The 27025-nt window shown below is 43.4% G+C and overlaps 1 protein-coding gene and 1 long non-coding RNA gene across 5 annotated transcripts in view; one reads left to right on the forward strand and one right to left on the reverse strand.

The window, feature by feature from the left end:
* Positions 1 to 1143: 1143 nt before the first annotated feature.
* Positions 1144 to 26721, reverse strand: LOC118593731. Of its 4 annotated transcripts, none has more exons than XR_004946297.1 (6): positions 26499 to 26721; positions 20742 to 20802; positions 13251 to 13376; positions 11905 to 11951; positions 11345 to 11462; positions 1144 to 4009 (listed from the first exon to the last, which is right to left on the reverse strand). It is a non-coding gene; the product is annotated as an uncharacterized LOC118593731 (long non-coding RNA). The 4 variants fall into 4 exon arrangements; XR_004946299.1 differs by lacking the exon at positions 26499 to 26721 and adding an exon at positions 20934 to 20970; XR_004946298.1 differs by lacking the exon at positions 20742 to 20802.
* Positions 25951 to 27025, forward strand: part of Jam2 (junctional adhesion molecule 2) — a 54782-nt gene continuing 53707 nt past the window's right edge. Inside the window, exon 1 of the mRNA XM_036203201.1 lies at positions 25951 to 26437. Within this exon, the coding sequence (XP_036059094.1) occupies positions 26371 to 26437 (67 nt within the window). The 5' untranslated portion in view covers positions 25951 to 26370. The remainder of the gene's footprint in view (positions 26438 to 27025) is intronic.

Genomic DNA, 27025 nt, shown 5'->3' on the forward strand with positions numbered 1-27025 from the left:
CCACTGCCTGCCTCTGTTTCCAGTGTGGCCTTGAACTCACAGAGATCCACATGGATCTTTGCCTCTCAAGTGATAAGATTAAGGGTGTGTGCCACCACCACCTGACCTCTATGTCTAATCTAGTGGCTGGCTCTGTCCTCTGATCCTCAAGGCAAGCTTTATTAGGGCACACAGTATATCACCACATGCCTTTGTGTGTGTGTGTGTGTGTGTGTGTGTGTGTGTGTGTGTGTGTGTGTGTGAGAGAGAGAGAGAGAGAGAGAGAGAGAGAGAGAGAGAGAGAGAGATTCCTCCAAACTCCTTTATCTTAGTTTCACAAAGTACCACTCGTCAATTGTTCTTAATGCTACTGGGGTCCTATTTCAAATGGCCTTTTCTGTGTCAGTAAACTGAATCATACTCCCTAAGAATCCTTTTTTTCCTAATTATTGATAATTTCTCCTATTGATAATTTTCTTGTTGTTTTAAATTCTTGGCCCACCTTTTCTTGTGCCTAATCACTTGACTACAACTTTCCTGTTCTCCACTCTCTCCCTACTAAGAAATTATGTGGAAGAAGATTAGGGTAGAGATGGAGGTATCTATTTACAAAAGAAGACAGTTTGTGGGAAGACTGGAAGCCCCTGCCCACCCCAACTACGTATAAGTGGTAGAGAATTCATAAGAAAAGCGCACAATCTACAAATGCAGAAGTTGGGCACTATGTGAATGACTCATAAAAGGTGAAAACTCAGGGCCTTTGAACTTCTTTTTTTGTTGTTGTTGGTTTTTTTGTTTGTTTGTTTCAAGACAGGATTTCTTTGTGTAGCTTTGTGCCTGTCCTGGAACTCGCTCTGTAGACCAGGCTGGCCTCGAACTCACAAAGATCCACTTGCCTCTGCCTCTCCAGTGCTGGGATTAAAGGCATGCGCCACCACCACCCAGCTTGAACTTCTAACTTTCCCAGTTCTCCAGTCCACCTCCAATATTGGAAATTAAAAAAAAAAAATCCTGTGTCTCTAGAAGGAGAAATAGCCTTCCCCTGAGATTGTATATATATGAAATTTGAAAGAAAAGAAGGCTATGAATTTGAGAGGGGGCAAAAGGTGGAACACAGATGGGGGGGGGGTGGGGAGAGAAGAGGTAAAAGGGAAATGATGTAAATATATTTATACTTTTAAAACTGTAAAATAAACCATCTTTCCTTCCACTGTTATCTAGGTGTCCCTGGCCCAGTTCTTTGTCCTGGGACACAAGAGCCTAGAAATTCTAATAGATGCCCTCGGGACCCTGATCCACACCTATAACAGAGGCGTAATCATCCAAAAGCCACTCAAAATCACAGACTCATGAAATGTAGTGTATAGAAGTATGAAAAGTGAGGTCTAAAAGTCTAAGCCACTTCCCAGCTCTCAGCCCTGCAATGAAATAACTGTTATTTATTAAATTGTACCTCCCTCCCCCTTCTCTCTCCCTCTCTCTCCCTCTCTGTATTTTCCTCTCTACCCCATAGTATATTTGAGATTGAGAGTTTTGCTGCAATGAGCATCTGTCTGTCTATTTTTTCCTGAAAAGGTATGGGGACGTGCTTGCTCAAGAGCATATGAACTTGCCATTTTGACAGAACTTCCAAGGTGACCATTAAAGTCACTAGCGTATAAAACAAAGTAGAGAGATATATTCCCTGTACTCCGGATAGTGTGGGTGTTATCCTTATGGAGAAGGGCTGCACTTGCTGCATCTTTGAGTCTGTGGCTGAGGTTCAGGATCACATTTACCCAGTCGTCCACCTTCCTTGTCTCATATGCCATAGAGTTTTCAAACCCAGGCTGACACTGACCCACTGGGGTCATCACAGAACCTGCAAATTCAGCCTCAGTCTGTTTCAAAGGGTTGTGGACTATCTCTAGGTCTCCTGTTACATTTTGCACCACACAATTATACCCCTTGACTACAACAAATACACTTAGCTGGACTAGCTTAATGCTTTTCTCTAGAGTCTTCCTCTCTGAAGCTTGTTTTTTGGACTTTCTGTCAAGTGTTTCACTTTGCGCAAGAGCCGCCCTATAAAAATCCAAACATTAAGAACACATAGGAAGTCTGAAACCCATACTTTCCAGCCTTACTTGATTCTACTGTGGAAGGTGACCCTCAGCCCAAGTTTTCAAATCTAACCACTACACCATATATTATTTATATTATTCAAATAAGTCTCCAGGAAGTGGCAAGACAAGGAACTTGTAAGGACATGGAGAATAAAGGAGCAGTAACCCTGAGAACAATTCGCTCTGTGACAACTGGGGGAGTATTTTGATAAGTGTTGGCAGCAGGGTAAAGCATGTGATGTAGGGGAGGAAACCTTGGCATTCAAACAAGCAAATAGTTTGGCGACAATTTCTTAAATTTCTGCCGTGCTTGCAAACGCCAGTAGCAATTTCTCAGACTGCAGAGTTGCTACACGTGACAGGTTCCAGAATGCTTTTCGCAATTTTCACCAAGTAATTCACCCTTCCAAATTAATAATTCCATGAACCCTTTGAATAATTGGAACGATTAAAGCTAAAGCCGTGCTGGGGCTTTCTATATTTAACTTGTGCATTTTGATGTTCTGCTGTAGAATGTGAAGCGAGTCGGGCATCCAAATGGGATCTTATATAACTGTTTTTGTGCGATTCGGGGGAGATGTGTGTGTGTGCACACATGGGTGTGCCTGGGTGCTGGCGGGAGTGAATGGAAGAGTCTGGTGTCTTCCTCTGTCTCTCTCAACCTCACGACAGGGTCTTGCGCTGAACGTGAAGCTTGCCACTCAAGCTAGGTTTCCTGACCAGTGTACTCCCAAAGATCTTCCTGTCTCTAATCCCAAAACACTGGAGTTACAGGCACACATGGCCAAGCCCAGCTATTCACCCAAGTGCTGAAAATTAGAACTCTGGGCCTCTTACTTTCAAAACATGTGCTCTTACCTCCAAAGCCATCTCACCATCTCCAGTCCCATCTCTTTCTCTACATATGTATAGTTAGTAAGCAGGTTGCCTGCCATGGCATGCACGTGGACGTGAGAAGACAGCAAGGCTCATTGCTTCTTTCCTTCTACCATATAGGTTCTGTGGACCAATCTCAGACTTGGTGGCAAGTGTCCTTACCCACTGCACCATCTTACTGGCCTTTAATTCAGTCTTTATAAATCTTCAGGCTAAAAGAGTACCTGTTCCTTCCTAAATGTAGAGGCATACCTGCCTACGTTTTGAAAGCAGGCAAATTTAATGGATATGTGGTGAGAATCCTGACTTGAAAATCTTTACTGTTGGTACTCCTCTCTGCAGTTCCTCTAGGAATGTGGTACACTTTGAGTTTATTTCCAAGGAAGAATTCTAGTGAATTCCATCTGGACTTTCCCATGCCCTCATTCCAAAGGTCATGAAACCAATGTAGGCTTTCTGCATGCTATCAAGTATATCTAGTCCAATAATACATTCTGAAACTGGGGAAATAGCCACTGGATAGATTAGGAAACCTACTAGACCCACTTCTAAATGCACTCAAGCTAAAATTCAATTGATCGCCTAACACCATAAGCTCATGTTCTAAACATAGGAGGCTAAGTGTCAGTGTGAAGCCAGTGACCAAAGTCCATTAGATCCTCAAAGGTCTGATGACTTATTCTTTTCCAAAGCTCAATTCCCTAGTAGAAAACAATTAGTTTTTTTTTTTTTTTTAAGCTATTGGTCCTTGTGAGGAAACTAATGGGAAGACTAACTTTATAAAGTTTTAGTGTTAGGGTCTTTATCAAGTGTCCCTCCTGATCACTAGAAGGGTTATGGATCTATTGGTTGGCTCAAACCTGAAAATGGATGGAAGTTGCGGATTAGCTGTTTTTCTCCTAACTGTAACAAAATACTGGCTTAGGAGAGGAAAGATTTATCTTGGCTCATGGGTTTGGAGGTTTCAGTCCATTCTGAGAAGGCATGATGGCAAGAACAGTGATCCATAGAGGAGGGGGTATGAATTGGCTGCTCTTCACATCTTGGATCTGAAAGCAGAGAACACAGACAAGAATCAGCAGTGAGTAAAACCTTTAAGTCCCATCCTAGTGACCCATGGTCACCAGGTAGGGCTCATGTCCCTACTTGGGAACAAAGTGTTCAAATTACATGAATCTATGGAGGACATTTCACATTCAATCCATACCAGGCTGTGACCATAAGATCTATGATCATACGATTTACATTAGACCAAGAAAGAAGGAACAGAGATGATCTGTTTCATTTCCACAAACACTGTAATCAATCAGCAACACTGTAGGTCTGAACAAGGCAGCTCATTCTGATTGCTGCTTTGATCCTACTATCTATCACATAACTGTACCCACCACCTGGCCTGTGGTGATTTAGAGCATCCTCATTGCTTTCGGTTTCCTGAGTCAGTAATGGCAGTTTCCGCTATTAAATCTTGCCTACAGAGAGAGGCCATGAGCTGTACAAAGTTTCCATGGCTCCCCTCACAAATATATTTCTCACCGTCATTGTGAAATGTCTCAGTATGGGGGAGTAGATCTAAACTGACAAGTTCGTTCTAACAGTCCAGTCTTCCCGGGCCTTGGCATCCCTCCATCTGCACTAAACTGAGGGAGTTTGATTGTCTACTACTCACTCGCAGTGGAATGCCTGTGATCCATGTTTCAGGCAGACAACCAAGCTGCTGGGGCCCTATTTATTTATAAGTTCATTCATTTGTTTTCTGTGTAAAAATGCTTTTTATTTATTTTTTAATGGACAGATGATAACTATACTTTTTCTAGGATATAGTGTGTTTTGGTAGATTTGTAATGATCAATTTGGGATGTTTAGATTTTCCCTTACCTCAACTACATATCATTTCTTGTATGAGAACTCTGAAGATCCCCTCTCCTAGTTAAGTGAGTTATGTGGTCCAACATTGTTACCTCTGATCATCCTTCTGTGTAGTAACATACCAGAATACATTCCTCCTCTCTGGCTGAGATTATGTGCTGCTAGCTAATTTCTCCATCATCCCATACCTACCCCACTTCCAGCATCCACTCTACTACTTTTGGCTCCTATGCACTCAACTTACTTAGATTTAGTATGAGCAAATCAAGCATTGTTTGCCCATCTGTCCTTACTTCCTTAAGATCACAGGGACTATTACATGTTATTATAAATGACAGGATTTCATCATGAGTAGCCTTGCATTTTGTACATGCTCATTTTGTCTATCTATCCATCTGCTGATGGACATTTAGGTAGAGTGTGTATCTTGGCTATCGTGAATAGTACCACATTAAACCTGGAATGCAGATGTCTTTTTGGCACATCTATTTCAAATCCTTTGGCTAAAGATTCAGTAATAGGATTGTTGAATCATATGGTATAGCTCTACCTTTAACATTTGCTGATCCCCATATTGCTTTCCTTTATCCACTTCATTGATTTATATTTCCATCACAATGTACAAGACCTCCTCCTTCTTGGCATCCTTGCCAGCATTTGCTATTTATTTCTCCTTTTGATTGGCACTAGAAATCCTAATTTTGGTGAGGTAAATGTTGCATTGTAGATGATTTGCATCTTAATGAGGACTGGTGATATATATGGAGCAGTCTGACAGACTTGCTGGCTATTTTATGTGTTAAGTGTCCCTCTGAACAGCCAGAGCTGTAACAGTGCATACCTCTTCCTAGAAAGCTCATATCGATAGATTTGGCTGGGCCTAACTTTCTTTTCTCCTCCCCACTATCCCATGCCCTTCATGCCCATTCCTGCACATGCTCCCCACATTTCTACCTGTGTCAATTAGAAACCTCAAATATTTTTTTGAAGTGCAATTCATATGGGCCATAATTTGAACCTCACCTTCCAGGAATCTACTGGGAGCTGGGAGTTGAGTACAATTATAAGACTAGAAGCAAAAAGGACTCATCCTGAAGAGAGTCAGTGGTATCAAGCAGGCAACTGCCTCAGAGGAAGGCTATTGCAATCCCCACAGGCAATGTAGGGCTAATCTTAGGTGGAGATATACAGGGTATCCAGAGGGCAGTAGATGTATAATTATTGAAAAACAAGGTTTGTGTAATTGTAGCTTTTGTACAACTTTGCACATAGTTGTAACTTGATCATTTATTGCACTGTAATTCCCTACTTGACTCAAATCATCTTGGTGTTCATGATATAGTTTATTCTCCTCTCTTTTCTTTGCAATCTACAATATTCAGATACTTGAAAATTCAAACATTTCTTCTTACATTAATAATAAATCCCTATCATGTTTGTCAATGAGATTTTGAGAATCCACATGGTGATATATAGCATGTGTCCCAAGTATTAGTAATTGGTTATTTAATATTTAAACAGCCTTGTAGACTGACATATTTCTCCAAGTTTTATGAGATTTTATAGTAGTTTGAAACAGTCTCTCTCAAAATTTTTCTCAGTTTACCACTCCCCAAAGTCACCTTTTTTGTGTAGATGCTGGTGTCTGCTGCTGCATATATATGAGAGAGGGGGGGGGGGGGGGAATGACCCAGAGGACAACTTAAGGTGTCATCCTCAAAAATGCTGCCACCTCCTTGGAGTCAGGACCTTTCATTGGCCTGGAATACATCAAGTAGACTAGACTGGCTGGCCAATGAACTCTAGGGGTTTGCCTATGTCAACCAACCTCAACGCAGGAATCACAGAAAAGGCCACCACACCTGAATTTCCTATGTGTTTCTGAGAAATGGCATTAGACATCACTTCAGAAAGCAAGATAAAACAAAGAACAGATGTGTCTGCTTTTTCTCCCCAGTTAACTTGCCCTTCAACGCCTCCACAAGAACTGGAGTTGTTTTGGCAGTGATCATTTACCTTAGATCAACTAAATAAGTAGAACCAGAGATATAGTAAAGAGGGGTTGCCTATTTTACTAGTAAAAATAGAAAATAGTTTATTTTGAACCAAATATGAATATGAATAACTCTGACCCAGGAATACAGATTTAAATTGCTGAGAGGTCATTCATTAACATATATAAATAATACACTGATGGGGTGTTAGGTAAGCAGGACATAGCAGACTTGGAAGTCTTTTCTATGGATTTTAGTTGCCATAGCATTTTTATTGAAGCTTTAAGGAGAGAGATCTGCTGTGCTTAGAAGATACGAGTTTACCTATAAACTCAAAAAGTAAGTAAGACATGAAAGTTAACATAAATACTATTAAAGATCCTGTGATAGCTCTAGAACTATTAAATCCATCTCTCTGCAATCATGGTGTTCCAGGCTAAGGTCATTCTGCAGGATCTTTAACATAGATGTGATTTATTCAGAGAACTGGAGCTTCATAAAGTCGGTGAGCCAGCAAATTAACATAAGGAAGAAAAGGGCACAGGTTAGTCCAGTGTAGTAAGCTTTCTTTTTGGTGAAATTGAGGTTAATTAATTAATCATTTTTTTATATATTAAATAGTTTAGACCTACAGGAAAGAAGGAACAAGTAGGGTAACCACTGCCATCTTCAGTACTCATGTCTGGATGCTGAGTCTCCATAATGGCCACACTGAGCCTGATTTCAAATGTGATAGTATCAGGGACAGGATGGGTGGGAAGTGATTAAGTCACTGGGTAGCATCCTCAAGACTGGAACTAGAACCTTTATAAAAGATGCCCTGGGCAGCTGCCTTTCCCTTCCTACCATGCAAAAAATGTAATAAAATGGATTCATCTATACCTCAGAATTGAAGCTGCCCTTACCTAGACTGTGAAGGCCCCTGCCTCCACAATTGTAAGAAACACAGTTCTGTTGTTTATAAATTCTCTAGCATACAGTATTTTGTTACAGCAGTCTCCACAAACTAAGGTGCTTGGGTTAATGATTTGTTGCATTTTGCTGCCACTTTATTCTTCCAAAGTATTTTATTATAAACTATAAGTAGTATAGTATTTTATCTCCACTCCTTCAGCATATATCTTTTTTAAGCATATCATTTTCTTATATAAAAAGTGAGATCTACATGAACAACCTGGATGACAGTGGGAGTAATGAAGGGCAAGATTTGAGGGAAAGAAAGCTTAGGGGAGCAGGAGATCACAGCTGGATCAAGAACAGAAAGGGAGAACAAGGAATAACAGACCATGATAAATGAAGACCACATGAGAACAGGAATAGGCAGAGTGCTCGAGAGGTCCCCAGAAATCCACAATGATACATCCTCTGTAGACTGCTGGCAATGGTTGAGAGAAAGCCTTATCTGACCTAGTCTGGTGATCAGATGACTAAATACCCTAACTGTCGGGCTGGAACTCTCGTCCAATAACTGATGGAAGTGGATGCAGAGATCCTCAGCCAGGCCCCAGGTGGAGCTCCAGGTGTCCAACTGTCGAGAAAGAGGAGGGTCTGCAAGAGCGTGAATTGTTGAATCCAAGATTGCAAAAAGCACAGGGACAAATAGCCAATCGAAAGAAAGCACATGAATTATGAACCAAAGGCTGTGGAGCCCCCAGCTAGATCAGGCCCTCTGGATAAGTGAGACAATTGAATAGCTTGATCTGTTTGGGAGGCATCCAGGCAGTGGGACCAGGACCTGTTCTTAGTGCATGAGCTGGCTGTTTGGAACCTTGAGCTTACACAGGGACACATGCTTAGCCTGGAAGGAGGGGACAGGACCTGCCTGTACTGAATCCACCAGGTTTAAATGAATCTCCAGGGGAGTCTTGGTCCTGGAGGAGATGGGAATGGAGGGGAGGGGCTGGGGGAAGGTGGGGGTGAGGGCGGGAGGGGGGAGGACAGGGGAACCCATGGCTGATGTAAAAATTAAAATTGTTAAAAAAATTTTTTTAAAGTGAATTTTACTTCTGAAATCTTTAAGATTAAAAGAAGGCATTCCTAGTATTAAAAAAGCATTCGTGATTATTCTCGCCACTGTCTCTTCTACAAGCAAAGGAGAAGAGACAAATACTTGGGACTTGTGAGAATAGGTCCAAGTAACAGCTGAGACTTTCCATTTTGGTGTTTCCAGAAAGGACCTGACAGAAAGAAGCCAAGTTCTTTTTTGCCTTGAACTATTGATGACTGTGGTCAAGTTAGACCAAAAGCTGAGGCTCCCCTCATGGGGAAGTGCTAGACAAAGATTTGGCTAAACACTGGATGTTTTTGCTTAAGAATTTAGTCAAGGGGGCTGGGAAGATGGCCAGTCAAGAAAGTGCTTTCCACAGGAGCATGAGGACCTGAGTTTATTTTGTTTTTGTTTGCTTTTAGAGATAGGATTTCTCTGTATAGCCCAGAGTGCCCTAGAACTCACTCTGTGGACCTGGCAGTCCTCAAACTCGGCGATCCCCCTGCCTCTACCCTGCCAAGTGCTGCAATTAAAGGCATGCGCCACCACTGCCTGGCAAGGAGCTGAGTTTAATACTTAGCAAGAAAAAAAAAAATCAGGGAGGACGTTGGATGTGCAAAAACGTAAATTGAGGAACATTGAGATGAGGGAGACGCAAAGATGAAGGGAGGGGAACCAGAACTAAATGTGTGTAAAAATGCCTTAAGGGAACCTACTCGGGAAATTAATTTAAAAACAAAATTTTACACACACACACACACACACACACACACACACACACACACACACATACACAGAGAGAGAGAGAGAGAGCTGGGACTGTAGTCATGGCTACAGTCTCAGATAGGAAAGTAGACAAGCAAGCATCCCTGAGGCATACTGCCCAGCTAATCTAGTCAAATCCCCGACCTCCAGGTTTAGTGAGAGACCCTACATCAAAGTGGGGAGAGCTACTGAAGAAGAAACTAACACATACCTCTGGCTTCCACATGCACAACGGTCATATGTGCGTGGGCAGCTACACACACACTCACACAGACACATGGGCATGTGCACATGCACACAGAGAATCTCAGTCAATATATTAAAATTTTGAAGGCAGAAAGAAGAGAACATAGAAAAGCATAAAAGAAAGATTTGAAGAGTAAAGTGGGGGGAAAGATGGTCTTGTAAACCTAAGTCATATACTACCGTCAAAACAGCCCTTCTTCTGACTGCTTATATCCTCGTCCTCTTAAGGAACCAATCATTAAGAAGGTAAGGTTTCTTTATTTTGTTTTATGTGTATAAATGCTTTGCCTGCATGATTCGCTCAAGGTCAGAAGAGAGCATCAGATCACCAGGAAATGGACTTATGGATGGTTGTGAGCCACCATGTGGGTACAGGAAATCAAACCTGGGTCTTCTGAAAGAGCAACAAATACTCTCAACCACTGAGACATCTCTCTAACTCACTTCCAGGTACTGTAAGCCTGGTCAAAAAATACAGCTGGCAAAGTCCTAGGTCCTAGGGAGGAGCTGACTGCTTTATTAGTTAATTGACAGCATGAAAAATGACTTCTAAATATTTATGTTTATGCACACAGACAAATGCTTCTCTCTGCCTTAATCAGAAAAACCCCTATTTCCTTGAATGATGGCGAACACAGAGATTCACAGCTTCTCAAGGTACTGAGAATGAGTGACAGTTGAGTGTTTAGCCGTAAGCAAGTCATTTATATCACCCCCTCTGACGTTCAGGGAACTTGGAGAAAGAGAGGACAGAAAGAATATTTAAGAGCCAAAAGATAGGGAGAGGGGCCTGAGATGCTGTCTTCCGCGCATGGCACAGCCATTGCAGTTATGAATTAACAGCAGCCGCTCCAGACTGCACAATGCCAGGAACTCCAGGAGTTCTGCTCCTGTCTGTTGGCTACTGAATATTCTGGGAGAGAAGAGTCATTGCCTTCAGCTCTGTACCCACTAGTAAGCCCACCAAGATCAATGGCTAGTTCCAAACCCGTAGCCACACAGACAGCCTTGACTAAACTCAGTGTATCACAAAACAAAACAAAAAGGCATGATTGTGAGAAAGGAGTTTCGTGCAGCTAACAAGAGTGGAGTGGAGATAAAAGATCGTGGGGTGGGAGTAATTAGGACTCATTGTACACATTGATGAAATGTACATGCCAAAGAACAAATCAACTAATCAAATACAGCTTTGTTATGAGGATCTAATTCTAAATGTAATTCTAAATAGTTTTATTCTTGAAAATGTCTTTAAAATTCCATTTCTCGGTCCTGTTTCCTACACAAAAAGGAACATTTTTGCAGACATTGTATGGGGTGTCAACCCATAGAGTGCCAAGAAACAATTAGCATTGGTTCTGGAGTGGCCTGTGAATCCTGAAAATCTTTTATTTTCAGTATTCTAGAATAAAATCTATGCTACAAAGGGGTGACAGGAACCACAACTTCTGCCCAGACGCTGAACCTGTATCATCCAGCCCAAAGTCTCTTATGTACAGACAAGCATTTGAATTTCTGGCTCTGACCTTCGTGCCTTAAAAATCAGCAGGCAGGCTTTCTTCATGTGATCATGCCAGGGAAGAGAACACTGCAGAAGACCGTCCTAACTTCTGAGCGCCCACATCTGGAAAGTCCAAGGCAAGCCTTAAAATCAAATAAGCAAATAAGGAAGTGTTACAGGAGAAAACATCCCCCTTTGTGAAAATACATTTTAGTCTTTGAGAATTTTGTACCATTTATTTTGAACATATTCCCCACCCTTCTCAACCTTCCCATCCCTTCCTTTTCATCTTTGAGATTAGTTCTTTTTTTTTTTCTTCTTTCCCTATCAAGCCCAGTTTGTGTTGTCCATCTTGTCTTGGGATTATGGCCTGCTCTGGTGTGTGGTCAGTTTACCAGAGGTCACATACTGGGAATGAGTTACTTCTTTTTGAGTTGTTGGCCAATGGTGTCACATAGATCCCCAAACATTGCAGGTTATTGCCAATACTCCTGGTCACCATCCAGAACTTGTCAGTAAGACCTTATTGCTGAAGACACCACATTCTTGAATCACAGAACATGGAAACATCAAGCTGGTACTCACCTGCAAGCTTCATCTCTATTGGCTAGCATCTCTCATACTGGAAGGTGCTAGAAGGAAAAAATAAATTTCAGTCTCACCCAGCTTTGAACCCTGAAAGTTACAATAGTGAGTGACCCAACAAGATAGGCTCACTGGAGAATAGGGGTACAAATGCTGTGGAAGTAATGAACCACTTCCAGATTGGATCAAGGGCCCACTCTATGAAATGCAATCTATACCTGACACTGGCGTTAAAGGGGCCCAGACCCTGTAGCTAGATAGGTCATGGATCTTAGGGGAGAACCCAACCCTATTTACTTTGCTAAATAGTATTAAAATAACCCTCATGCCCCCCTTTAATCCTTCCAAGGGAAAAAAATCTTGGATTATGGGGAGAAGAGAACATTGACACACTGTTATCAATCCTGAAACTAAGTGTTAATCTGCAGCTGCTATTCTAGTCTGTGATTTTTTCATCAGCCAAAAGGAGCATTCCAGAAAGACTAAAATCGTCCACCTGTTAGAGCGGACAGACCCAAGAACGCAGAAGAGTTCCTACATCTTTGGGAAGGAGAAGACATCAGTCTGTTTCGTGTCTTTGGCACTCAGTTCCCACATTTGTCAGTTGGTGTGTGCTCTCTGTGGCCCCCTGGAAGTTCACTCTTTTAAGGTGGAAATGTGAAGCTGGGATGCTGGTAAGCAATGCTGTTTCACTTGTATGTGGACGTGTTCATGGAGATAGAGACACACACCACGAACCACCTATGTTTTGCTGTGTTTACTCCTATTTATCCACATATTTAAGTTGAGATACAAATTAAACTCTAACCTCCAAAAGAATGCCTGGAAGAGTACATGGGAAAAGGACTCTGTCTTTTCTTTCCTTTTTTTTTTCTTTTCTTTTAAAGCTATGTTTTTCTCGGTACAGTGGCAGATAGGCAAATAGACAAGGCAATAGAATCTGTTACAAAAAATTCAAGTATTGATGTGGCTAATTTAGCCACACACATCAAACAAACAAACAAACAAACAAAAAAAAACCTTTTAAAAACTTTCTAGCTTTTCAACTTATTACTATGGTTTAAATAGAATTAAATATTCTTCCCAAAATTCAGATTGGGAACTGGGGGTTGTCTCGCTTGGTAAAACACTACCTGCACAAGCATGAGGATCTGAGTTTGGGTCCCTGGGGTTGGTGTGAAAAATCTGGCATGCTGTGGAGTGTGCCCGTAATACCAGGGAAGGGGAGGCTGAGATGACATTCCCCAGGCTTGCTGGCCAGCTGGTTATAATACAAATTATACCAGGAAATTATCATGTACTGTCTGTGACTGTCGAGAACTGACGCTAAGGACAAGACAGGTTACCTTGTCTTAGACCGCAAGCATGTTTAATGCAAATGTCCTCCCAAACATTCTTTCATGGGACAGGCTGCCTCTGCAACCCAGAGAAAGGCAAAGAGCAGCACATCCCAGGAGTTAACACAGAGTGCCCTGGAAAACAGAAGGCGAGTAAATCATTTGAGAAAAAAGAAACAAAAAAACCACTGTGTCCTTTAGAACAGCTAGAAATCTTTTCCAACAGAGATTACTGTTGTCTGTGGAAAAGTATAAAAACTTAGTGGGAACAAGAAGGTGGGAGCTCCTCCATGGAGAGATGGTTCTGCCTGTCTGGAAATCACTGCTGAGAGCTTCAGCATTGGGCCTGGAGGGATGCTTCAGAGACTAAGAGCACTGGCTGATCTTCCAGAGGACACACTTATATTTCCCAGCATCCACATGATAAATAGCACTCAACTGTCTATAACTCCAGTTCCAGAGAATCCAACCATCTTCTGGCCCCTGTTGGCACTGTGTGCCAAACATACAGACATGCAGACATACGTGCAGGCCAAACAGCAAACACATAAAATAAAATGAAAAGGTGGGGGTTTTTTGTTGTTGTTGTTTTCTGTTGTTTTGTTGTTATTGTTGTTGTTGTTTTCAAAACGAAATTCGGCACAACCATTCCAGAAGGGCCTCCCCAGTCATTTCCACTGGGTGCTGGATGCATCTGATGTGATGATGTTTTGCTGTCTATATGTTGTTTCTGTCTGCTACTTGCACTTTGTTTCTTTAACTCTTATTTACTATGTACTTAATAAACTCACACATTCCAAACTGAGAAGTATAGCTATGAAGATCATTCCCCATACAGAGTACCAGTCTAGCTGAATTGAAAAATTAAAGTGAAGAGCAAATGAAGAAGAAACTGATGTTGACCCTTGGTCTAGGCACACACACACACACACACACACACACACACACACACACACACACCCTTAGGTTGAAATTTAATCTTTATTGTGAAGTATTAACAGGTAGGACCTTTAGAAAGTGATTGAGCCATGAAAGATCTACCCCTAATAACAGATCCATTTCCATTAGTTGATTAATGGATTATCTTCACACTGGATGTATTGTAAAAGCCACTTTGGGCTGGGGATGCAGCTTTATGGTAGGTAACATGCCTAGCATGTGCAAAATCCCGGGTTTGATTCCCAACACTGTAAATGGGGGGGAGGGGCTAACCTCACTCTTATTTGTGCCTCTCTATACATGTGATGTCATGCTCTACCTCAGGACACATGAGAGTTGTCACCAGCAAGAAGGTCCTCACAAGAGGTTTTTCAAGACAGGGTTTCTCTACGTAGTACCGACTGTTCTAGAACTCATTCTGTGGACCAGGGTGACCTCAAACTCAGAGAACTGCCTGCCTCTGCTTCCTGAGTGCTGGGATTAAAGGCTTGCACTGCCACTGCCCAGGTAAGACTATTCTTAAATGGACTGATGTAGATGTAACCATCTTATTAAATAAGAAACACAGAGCCAATTGCAGAGTTAAAAGCCAAGAGGTCAGAGTAATGGCTGAGAGCTGAAAACCTTGCCCTTCATTGCTGCTCTGTCTTTCCTCTCCTCAAGAGACTTACTTCCTGTGTCCTGTCTTTTATATAGACTTTCTGTTCTTCCTTCTCATTGGTTGTAAACCCAGCCACATAACCTCCTCGTCATTGCCTGTCTTTACAGACCTCCAGGTCTTCTATGGTTGGCATTGAGATTAAAGGCGTGTGTCTCCATGCTGGCTCTATCCTTGAACACACAGAGATCCTGACTAGCTCTGCCTCCCAAGTGCTGGGATTAAAGGCATGCGCCACCACCACCCAGCTTCTGCTATGGCTTGCTCTGACCCCAAGGCAACTTTATTAATATACAAATAAAATCACATTTCAGTACAAATAAAATATCACTGTAGACTGATCTTGTGAAATGTGCTATTCTAGCAAGGTCATAAGACTAACTGCTATTTCTGCTTTTGTAATCAAACTTGCTTACTCTACTCAATGACTAGGACAACTACAAGACATATATGTTAAATTTACATCCTGCGTACACATGAACAGAATACATGTAATCTTGTAGCTCTCGACTTTATAAGCCTTGGGCTGATGAGTCCAGGTGCTGCACCTTGGTAGCACTCTTGGCTGCATCCCTGGTGCCAGGAGTATCCAGTGCCAGTATTTAATAAGCCTCTTCTTATTAAATTTTATTTACGGTCATGGTGAATCTCAGAGTGACCCCAGAGCCTTAACACCAGCCTTCAGAACCATGATCAAAAACTACTTTATAGCTTCCCTGGAGTAGTCAGTTAAAGGAACAGAAATGGGACAGATCCGTATCCAGTACCCTGGAGAGATAGTAAATATTAACTTTTGGTTGACTTAAAAACGATGCTGTTATGTTAAAAACATTACATTCTTGTTACATCTGTGTAGTCAAATATTCACTGAATATTCATTAACTGATAAGCAAGTTATTAGACAAAAAGAACATAAAAATGGTCCAAAACTACAGATTGCCTTCATGGAACCAGTCTATTAGCTTTTGAAAAAACGTGATGAGTTAAACGTAAAAGCCCAGCTCTGATACAAGGGAGGCAGTGGAACAAGAACTTGGAATACCAGGGTTTGATTCTACGGTGAGGGAACGGTTTCTCCTAAGAAAATAGCTATTGAGCAGAGGCAGGAGGCTGAGTGGGCACCAATCAGATCTAATGCTATATGAGGGGTCCCTAGAGAAAAGGAACTGATAGAGTAACTAAGTGTTTTTTAAAGGGGTATTTATTAGATCAGCTCACACAGTAAGGGCTGAGTAGTTCGATGATGGCTCTCTCTGATCTGAAGGCTGAGAAGCCAATAGCTGTGCAGTCCACAAAGCTGGACACCTTAGTCATCACAATCTGCCAGTGATAGCCTCAAAGACTCCTAGTCCACGTTAGAAGACTGGAGACTCTGAAGTCTGCTCTCAACAAAGGATGATGGCAGCAGTAATGGAGTAGATACCCTGACCAGGAAGAAGTGTAGTCAGGGAAGCATGCAGCACTGCATTTCCCTCGGACCTCTTTATATCTGGGCTGACCCGGGAAGATGCCACTTGCTATAGGAGAGTCTTTTATCCTTCCTGGAAATGTCTCACAAACCCAGGAAGAGGAGCATCTTTTAGTTGACTCCAGATCCAATCACCTGGTAATCAAGATTAACAATCACAAACAGGCAGAATCTCAAAGCAATTCCACTGAGAGGTGAAGCATCTGGATCTGCAGTCAGTCAAGCATGGGTCAAACCTCACTCTGTGTGACGTCAGTCCATTCAGGCTACTTTAGCAGAATGGCAGAGATGGAGGTATAAGCAACGAGAACTCATCTCTCACAGGTTTGGGAACTGAGAAGCCCAAGGTTGTTCAGTAAGGGTCCCCTTCCTGGTTTGCTGAGTGCCATTTTACAAGGCCTGTGTCTCCCTCTCTAAAGGAACTAATCCTGTCCATGTTGGTTCTGCATTCACTGTGTAACTACAGTTCTAAGACAATAGCCTGTAACACCATCAGGACCTCCACAGACAAACTTTGGGAAGATGCAAACATTCATCCCACAGCAAACACCCCCAAGCCACCATGACTCTGGCATGTTGTTCAACCTTTCTATTCTAGATAGCTCACCTACAAAACAAAGTTGTGTTCCTTTATTTAATAGGATTGTCATGAAGAGTAAGTTCAATAACATAGCAAGACTTGAGCGCCATTTCTCAGATAGCATGCGTTTAATTACCGCCAGAAAATAATCAATTTAAGTGAGAGTAGAGAAGCAGCTGGAGGGGAGGAACAGCATGGGCAAAGGCTCTGTAGGAACTTGGTGAAAATTAAAAAAAAAAAGAAAGGGGGCGGGGTCTGGTTTGATTTCTACTTTTATTCTAAAAGCTGCTGGGAGCTCCTGAGGGTTTCAGGACGGGGTAATCTGTAGATTCCATCCTCCTCTTGACGTAATGCCACAGCCTCACCGGACTACTTTCCTTCTCCAGTATGTGTACATGCCATCCTTGTTCATGGTTTTCTTTCTGCCCATCCTCTATACAAAGAGGCCTCCCCAGCCTCTCTGAACAGTCCCCTGCCTCCTGTCCACTGAGACAGTTTCACAAGACGTCCCATGCTAGCCTGGGAGTCATGATCCTTCTACTCCAGCATTCCGGGAATACAGTTACAGATGTGCACTGCTGTGCCCTGCTCAATTTTCTCACCCTTTACCTTTTTATTTGTTTCTTTCTTGGGAGGAAGACCTCACATGAGCTATGGTATAGATGTAGAGGTGAAAGGACAGGTTTTCAGAAGGCACTTCTCACCTTTCACCTTATTTGGAAGCAGCATATCTTTTGTTTCTATTACTTGGGTACACAGTTCAGGTTACATGGTCCATGCTCTGCTCCTGTCTTTGCTTCCCATCTCCCAGCAAGAGTGCAGAAATTACAAATGCATGTCACCACATCTAGCCTTTAACATGGGTTTCAGGGATTGAACTAAGGTCTTTGGGCTTGCATAGCTAGTGATTTACAAACTGAGCCAACTTTCAGGGCTCAGTTTTCACACTTTGTAGGGAGTAGAGAAATCTGTGAATGAAGTCCTGAGTGAATATGTCTTGTTGACAAGGGCATGGCCATGTTGAGGACTCTGATGCCAACATCCCACAAGAGTGAAAAAGCCCTACCCAGGTGACGTTCAAGAGGCATCACTTTGGTGATATTTTATTTGTGCTGAAATGTGGTGATATTTTATTTGTGCTTTAATAAAGCTTGCCTGGAGATCAGGGGAAAAGGCCAGCCATTTTAAGTAAAGTCAGGCAGCACACACCCTTAAACTGATCACTTATCAGGCAGGGTCTCTGTGTGTTCAAGGCCATACCAGGTAACACAGCCAAGCATGGTGACATATGTCTTTAATCCCAGTACCAACCATACAGACCTGGAAATCTGTACAGACAGACAGTGACAAGGAAGTGAGGTAGCTGGGCTAAGAGCCAATGAGAGGGCAGAACAGCAAAGCAATAAAAGTGTGGGTAAGACAGGAAGTAGCTTGCATTTGGAAGCTGCAGAGTTGGAGAGGTAAGGTTGGCTGGTGGCTTTCCCTATTTCCTTATTTCTCTAAGGCTTTCACCTCTATAGTTGACTCCATGTTTTTTATTTAATAAGACCATTTAGAAATTTGTCTATACATGGCAAAACTTCCCTCAGGAATCTGACTATGAGTGTTTGGAAAGACTTACCAGGGTGTACAAAAACTGGCCACTGCAGCTTCCTCCTTCAGGATGTTTACAGGCTGAGACCACTTACCTATAGACAACTACTTCCAAGGCTAGCTAGCTCGTTCCCCTGTGCTGCACCCATAAACATGCCAAGGTTCTAGGCTGCAGTGGGAGCAGATGACCACCAGATCACAGCTTAATGTATCTGTCCTTCAACAAGCATGGCCAACTCTTTAGCCTACACAGAGGAAACCATCACCATTACATTTAAGAGTGTCCTGTGGAGAGGACCCAAATAGAAGGATGACTGAACCTATCCAAGATCTATTGAGCATCTTATCTAAATTAGAGCATCACTGTTGAATACAGTCAGTTAAACTGCATTATTCCCTGTAACACATTGTTACTAACCCTTGTTACTCCTTAATTAAGGACATGATTGAGCAGGGTACAACTTGGGTCAAATTATAATCACAATGACAAATTCTTTCCCAGCATATACAGAAGTTTTGTGCTGAGGAGACTGCTTCAAGGCATGGCTCTTTCCTGATCTCGTAGGATCCCAATCAAATCATAAAAACATGGACAGCCTTGTGGTGGTATTGTATTCCCCAAAATATTGTGCACCCTAATAAGCTTATCTGGGGTCAGGGCACAGAACAGCCACTAGATACAGAGGCCAGAAAATGGTGGCACTCACACCTTTAATCCTAGCATTCCAGAGGCAGAGATCCATCTTATCTCTGTGAGTTCAAGGCCACATTGGAAACAGCCAGGCATAGTGGCACATGCCTTTAATCCCAGGGAGTGATGGCAGAAAGCAGAAAGATATAGAAGGCATGAAGACCAGAAACTAGAAGCTTTTGGCTGGTTAAGCTTTTAGGCTTTCAGCAACAGTTCAGCTGAGACCCATTCAGATGAGGACTCAGAGGCTTCCAGTCTGAGGAAACAGGATCAGCTGAGGAACTGGCGAGGTGAGGAAGCTGTGGCTTGTTCTGCTTCCCTGATCTTCCAGCTTTCACCCCAATACCTGGCTCAGGTTTGATCTTATTAATAAGACCATCTAAGATTCCTGCTACATCTGGTGCCCAACGTTCGTGGTACGAATTCTCGAAAAAGCTACTTTTTGGCCTTGTGGGTCCCAGCTCAGGCCCAACTTATAAGTTGCCAGTTGTGGTAGGATTTGCTGAAAGAGGGAGAGGCAGGAAGATCCCGAGTTTGAGGCCGGCCTGGGAGGGTTGCTAAGGAGAAACTACGGCCAGAAACAAACTACCAACAGTGGCTGGCAGTGGGACCATGGAGGAGGCAGTGACTGCTGCTCCGAGTTACAGGCTGTTTCTCATCATGTTGGTGACTGTGGTGATGCTGCTACCTGGGACAAAGGGTTTACTGCTACTTGTTCAGAGAAGAATTGCCAGGACCATCATGTTACAAGAAAACATTGGCAAAGGTCAGTTTGGAAAAGTTTGGCAAGACAAATGGTGGGGAGAAATTACTGTGAAGATTTTCTCTTCTAGGGAAGAACGTCCATGGTTCCAAGAGACAGACATTTATCAGACTGTGATTGCTCCAAACCACAGAGGAGGCACAAAAAAAAAAAAAAACCAAAAACCAAAAACAAAACAAAAAAAAAAACAGGATCAGCTAAGGAACTGGCGAGGTGAGGTGGCTGTGGCTTGTTCTGTTTCTCTGATCTTCCAGCATTCACCCCAATAACTGACCTCAGGTTCGATTTTATTAATAAGACCTTCAAGATTCACGCTACACAGCCTCATTTTCCTATCATGTCAAATGAAGGAGATGAGAATGCTGGGCAGGGTTGGGGACTGAAAAAAATCATCTCTAAATTTTCTCAACTTGAGGTTGTTCTGATTCTATAACTATAGACTAATCAGCATCTGTAGACCCTTTGTTCAACACTAGCAACCTTTGTTTATCCCTAAGGAACTTCAATTTAAAATATTTTCTTATCACTTAGTTCTTCATCATGTTACTAATGAAGACTCCAACAACTCAGTTGATAATAAATATGCTTTTTAAGAAAGAAGAATGTAATACCTTTATTAATGAATTGCTAATGAATTTCACTTAAATTGGAAGGCAGATCTCACTCAGTGATAATAACTAATTTAGGAACAAAGAACACAAAGGAAAAAATGTTCCTGATTGTAGTAAATGCAATTAAATAGTTCCCACTCCCCTCTTGAGACTAAATTTTGAGCACTATATTGTTATAAGAAACTAGGGAAAGTTACCATGCTAGGAGAATAACATAAGCCTCAGATAGTGTGCAGTCCTCCAAAGAAGCGTATTTGCCTGGAAGGAAGGATGGGCACATGAATTAGTTTCATGTTACAACAATAAAATATGAAGGCAGTAAACCATAAAGAGAAAAAGGTTTTTTCTAGCTTACACTTTTGAAGGTTGCCCCCTGATTGCTGACTCACCTCATGTTTCAGATGGCAGGAGCGTGAGTGTATACCTGGAGTAAGCTAATGATTAGATACTGAATTGGAAGAAAGAGAGAGGGAAGAAAGAATAATATCAAGTCAGACTGGGGGCCCCCAAACCCTTTGAGGACACACCTTGTCTTGGTCAAAGTTCTCCTGCTAGAAAGAGACACCATGACCAAAACAATTCTTATGGAGGAAAACATTTAATTGGGGCTGGCTTACAGCTTCAGTCAGAGGTTTAGTCCGTTATACTCATATTGGATAGAATGATGGCACACATGCAAACATGATGCTGGAGAAAGAGCAAAGAGTTCTATCTGGATCTGCAGGCAGCAGAAAGAGGGAGAGAAAGACTGGGCGTGGCTTGAGCCTTTGAAACCTCAAAGCCCACCCCCAGTGACAGACTACCCGCAAAGCCACACCTCCTCCAACAAGGCCACACCTCCTAATCCCCTTCTGTTAGAACCACTTCACAATGACCAAGCATTCAAATATATGAGCCTAGGGGGGGCCATTCTATTCAAACCACCACACACCTTTAATGATCTAAAGACCTTTTACCGGACTCCACCTCTTAAACATCCACAGCACCTCCCAGGATCACCCCCTGGCAGGACCAAACATTCACATGGGGACCTGTGAGGGACCACCAGGCCATAGAAGGGCAGTACAAGCAGGAGTGTGTGCCCGCAAGCACCTCGGGATGGAAAGTTGAAACCAGACACACATCACAACGTGGCCTCAGGAGATGATGAGGGATAGGGAAGCTCAGTGGCAGAGAAACTTATAAAAGACCTTGACTTTTTTTTCCATAGAAGGTTAAATTTTATCTGTGAGATAATTGAGAATTCATGTGGTACTGGAAATGGGAGAGTTGTTTTGTGCTCTCTTGTCTCTTAAATTACAGTGTGGGCACACTTCCCAGCACCTTCTCCACACCCATGAGGAAAAATAACCCATGCAACACAGAAACACCAAATCTGAGACACTGAGAAGTCACTCAGTTTAAACACAGCCCTTTCCTTCATTGCTGGTTTTAGGAAATGTGCCTCCACACCTCCACAGCATTATTAGCATTCAGGATTAGAGTGGGTAGAAAGGATAAAAAACGGTGAAGAGTCCCAAAATACCAAGTCTCCATTTGTGGAGATTTAAAAAAACAAAAAACAAAAAAAAACCCTGTTCGAAAGGGTACGTTACAGTGACTCTGACAGGTGAGGTGTGTGTGGAGGTTAGAATGGAGGGGGACCTCAACGGGCTGCAGGTGCTTCTTACTCGTTAACACTGAAGCTAGGTTCCCGCTTTCCTCCTTTCTCCTCTGCTCTCTCACCTTTACCGACAGCTAATCAGTAGCATAATCCTGTTTGTCGGGTTTGTGAAATACCCACTGAGCTCTACTGCTCTTCACTTCCTGTGCTCTGACCGTTTACTTCACATCTGTCTCTTTCACAGACCATAATAATGGTTTTAGACTTGCCTAACACTCTGTTTCTCTTGTCTCCACCCTTTTACATTCTGTGATGACAGAAATGCTTTACCCTTATGTTATTCTATACTTCAGCTCCTTCCTCCCGCAAAGTGCCTATCGAGAACTAAACATATGGCCAGCCTGGTCTACAGAGTGGGTTCCGGAACAGCCAGGGCAATTACACAAGGAAACCTTGTCTAAAATAAAATAAATAAATAAATAAATAAATAAATAAATAAATAAATAAATAAATGTTTAAAAAAAAACAGACAAAACAAAGAAGTAGGATGAAAATGCAGGTAAAGAACACAAGAAAGATAAACCTAAACTGAAAGAAAGGAGTTAGGAGCAAGCCAGCCATCCCAGAGCTCCAGGTGGCAAAGTTAACAGTGCCTGAGCTACATGGCAAGACACCGCTTTAGTTAGCGTGGATCTTTTCCTCCCCTAGCACATTGCTCTCAAAGCACTCCTTTCTTGTATCTCCATGACCAGAGCTGGCAGTATGGTGTTAGATGGCATTTGTAACCCAGTCTTTTACTTTGCCACCAGTAATGTCCTCTGCTCAACTACATTTATAGTCTAGTGCTACAGAGCCTTGCTCCTCCTAAGCAGTTTCAGATCTCCCAGCTATCAACCCTGCTCTTGGCTCTAATGAAAATGTCCATCCTTTATTTCTTTCCTTTCAAATGTTCGGTATTTCAAGCCCTAATGTCTAAAGCCCGAATCGTAGCCCCATCAGAGAAACCATCCCCTTCTCCTTGTCCTCAGGTGAACCTTGTGCCATCTCTCAGCCCAGTTCTCATCTGTAAAGTGGGAAGAACAACATTTCTTCTTTGGGGGAGGGCTAAGTATTGCAACTTCTAGACTCTACCACCAAGAAAGCATAAAATAAAACCAGCTGTTATTGCCCCCACCCCAACAGTTATTGTGTGATGTTAGAAACATGTGCAAATGGAACTGTCTCTCTCCTGGAGACTGAATTTCTTAACAGCAAAGCTTGGTCTTGTTCTGCGCTCTCCCTGGAGATACACTGTAGCCACTGGACAGATGCCTCTAATACATGAGTCAATGACTAAATAGAAGAAGCTCTGAACATGCTTTTTTTTTTCTCCTGAGACAAGGTTTCTTTGTGTATCCTTGGCTGTCCTGGAACTAGTTCTGTAGACCAGGCTGACCTTATAATCACAGAGATCTGCCTGCCCCTGCCACTGAGTGCTAGGACTAAAGCCTTGCACCACTACCATCCTCTAACAACTTTGTCTTGTAAAAAATGTATTAAAAATTTGGACCAGGTGTGATGATGCATGGGAGGGCAGCCTGGTCTACATTATAAGTTCCAGGATAGGCAAGGCTATGTAGAGAGAATCTGTCTCAAAAAACCAACAACTGTGATGGTTAACATTACATTTACAAGCCGGGCGATGGTAGCACCTTTAATCCCAGCACTGAGGAGGCAGAAGCAGGAGAATCTCTGTGAGTTCAAGGGCAGCCTGGTAGACAAGTCAAGTTCCATTACTGCCAAGGCTGTCACACAGAGAAACCCCATCTCAAAACAAACAACAACAACAACAACAAACAAACAAAAAACCAACCAACCAATCAATCAATCAATAAAACATTACATTTACAGTTTTAAAATCTTCCAGTGCTTGAGAGACCAAAAACCAAAACATGCCTCTAATGTGTAAGCCCTTACTTGTACAGGCTGTACGCTACCAGCCCACTTCCCTTTTTTCCCAGACACTGAAGACTGTTCTTAAATTGACTGGTCATGTGAAATTTACTGTTTTAGTAAGATAGTAGTAGGTCATAAGACTAACTGCTATTTCTCCTTTTGTAATCAAACTTGCTCACTCTGTTCAAAAAGATGACAAGACATACATGTTAAAATTAGACCCGCCTATACATAGACAGAATACATATAATCTTGTGGGATTTGCCTTCAGAAGCCTTCGGGCCGTTATACAAGGGGCTGCATCTCCTGGCCCCACAATGAATGCCAGTACCTAAATAAAAAGCCTCTTCTTACTAAAGTTTATTTATGGTCACAGTGAATCTCTGAGAGACCCCAGACCCATAACAACAAAAAATTGGCACTTCCCAGATTAAGCAGATTAAGCAGTCTAAGCAGCTTCTTGACTTCTGTACCCTTTAAATGCCAAAGCAATGGAGATTTCCCCGGGATTCCACGCTGGGAGAAGGAAAAGGCAGCACCCAGAGGGGCTGTCTCTGGGAAAGAGATTTCGTACAGTTGTAAAGACTTGTCATACCACCCTAGAGGATGAGACTGGAGCCGGGACAATGTTGAGCTAGATGTGGACTGTCCTGGGCTCTGTATTTCATCTCACTTCGGGACCCCAAAGACAGAAGACAGATTAGGAGTTCACTGGGTCTCTATTCATTCTCTCTCTCTCTCTTTCTCTCTCTCTCTCTCATTTCCACTACTAATTTGATTCTTTCCGTTGGCTGGCTGAGGATGAGAGACTTCACCTGCCTTGGAGCACAGGCAGGATCCTTAAGTTAGATGACATCCTTGCTGTTCACGTGCTTGGACTACCAGCTCCAATACTTTTACCATTTTCATTCTTTTCCTTTTTCTTTTTTTACTTTGCTTTTCTTGCCCCCAGGGGTCCTCTGTCCCCTCCCCCTTCCCTATGGGGGACAAAGCTTTCATCACTGTTGCCAAGGCAACAGTGGGGATGCCTCATCCTTCAGAGCCCTGCATCTCTAAGTATATTTTAGCCTTTGTCCACGGAGCTGGCTCATTTCTTTGTAAGGGGTCCGCCGCTAAATCAACTGTCGTCTACCCATAACTTTATTCAATATTTCAGCTTATTTAAACCGATCCAAAAGAAAAAGAAAATGTCTTCTCCTGGCAGCGGCCTTTACAAAGAGGGGTCAGTTTTCTTGAATGCCCCAGACATTAGTTCTGGAGAGCAAATGTGAAAATCGCCTTTGGAAGTGTGCGCTTCCGCAAGTGCTGGTCAATTTTAAAGCACGCACTACAGCATTCATAATGGATTTCCCTTTTAAAAGCACAGGAGACCAAAAATAAACCTGACAAAAGGGCAGCTGTAGAATTTTAACATGTGGAAAACTCCACAGGCGGCACTTACATAACGGGAAAGAAACAAGATAAATATTTCACACGCTCAGACGAACTTCCAGATGACAACGTAAAAAGCCAAGAACCCAGAACACACCTTAACTCTCTAGGGAGGAGGGGAGGGGGTTGGGGGGGGGGGGAGGAACGCTGGAACTGAGAAGATAAAGTCTGGGACCTGACTTGAAGCTCGAGGGGAGGCTGATTTTGACCCTCCTTTCCCGAGTGTGAGGCACAACTCACCGACCAGTACTTAGGAGCGCTTTTCCAACGATTTTTTTGTCCGCTAGGTAGAAATTTTCCAAAAATCTCCCACCCTAGGCAAAAACACTTGAAAACTAAGTTTTCTAACACCAGAGAAGAAAAGAGAAGTGGCGAGACAGACCGAGCCACCCCCACCCCCACCAACACACACACCACGGTGCCCATCCCACCCGGCTGCGCTCCCCCGCCCCCGGCTCCGCGCCCTGGGGACAGCTGGCAGCCCAGCGCGGGACCAGACACAAAGCGGATCAGCCTGGGGGCGGGGGCCCGACCTGCAGGACTCTCCCTCCAGCAGCCAGCCTCCTGCCGCCGCCCCTGGCTTAGGACCCTGCGGACACCGCGCCCCGCGTCCACGCCCTCTCCTCAAGTCCCCCCAACCCTTAAAAAGAAGGAACGTCCCAGACTCAGGGCCAGAAGACCTGCCAGTGGAGACACCCGGGACCAAAGAGACTGACATCGCGACAGGACCCGCCCCTCTGCCTCCACTTCTCCCGGACCTCTGCTCTCCGCCACCCAACCAAGTGCTGGGGGCCCGGCCCGCCTGTCACGCTCCAGCCGGGGACCCTCGGCTACGCAGCCAGCTGGCGTCCGCGTAGATGGCGAGGAGCCCCCAAGGCCTCCTGATGCTGCTGCTGCTGCACTACTTAATGATCGCCCTGGACTGTAAGTCTCTGGGGTACCTGCGCCCCTCCACCCTCCTACCCACTCTCGAGTCCCGTTATACCAGCCTTCGGGACGCTTGCCCGCAGGCGTGGCGCTCAGGGCTGGGGATCTGCCACGGGGGCACCCGGTTTGGTACTCTGGGAGCACGAAGGGTAATCCGGATACAGGCAGGCTCTGGGCGGGGAGACTGAAGTCTTGAGTGACCTGTAAATGGTGCTGGGTTTTGTCACTTCAAGTTGAAGAAAACTAAGGGTCCCTCCTAGACGATCCTCGTCTCCTTACAAAGTTGGGGGAAGTTTTCAAAGACACAAGGACGTGATCAGAATGGCAAACTCATAAAGTATTCAAGACGCAAAGAGCCCACGAAAGATGGCATCCGGGGTTGGCGCAGGGCACTCTGAAGTACCAGCGGCCGAGGGGTCAGTGGCAGAGTCCTAGCTGTGCAGGCAAGGTGCTTGTGAATCACTTTGGAGGCGGAGTAGATGAAGTTGGAGGCTGCTGAGCCCCAGTAGCTGTTCCCCTCTCTGCCTGTAAAATCTAGTTAGAGAAGTCTTGTCTGGCCACTCTAGCCAGCTGCCGTGTCCTCAG

This window comes from Onychomys torridus, chromosome 12 (genome assembly GCF_903995425.1).
Source record: "Onychomys torridus chromosome 12, mOncTor1.1, whole genome shotgun sequence".
Classification (NCBI taxonomy): Eukaryota; Metazoa; Chordata; class Mammalia; order Rodentia; family Cricetidae; genus Onychomys; species Onychomys torridus.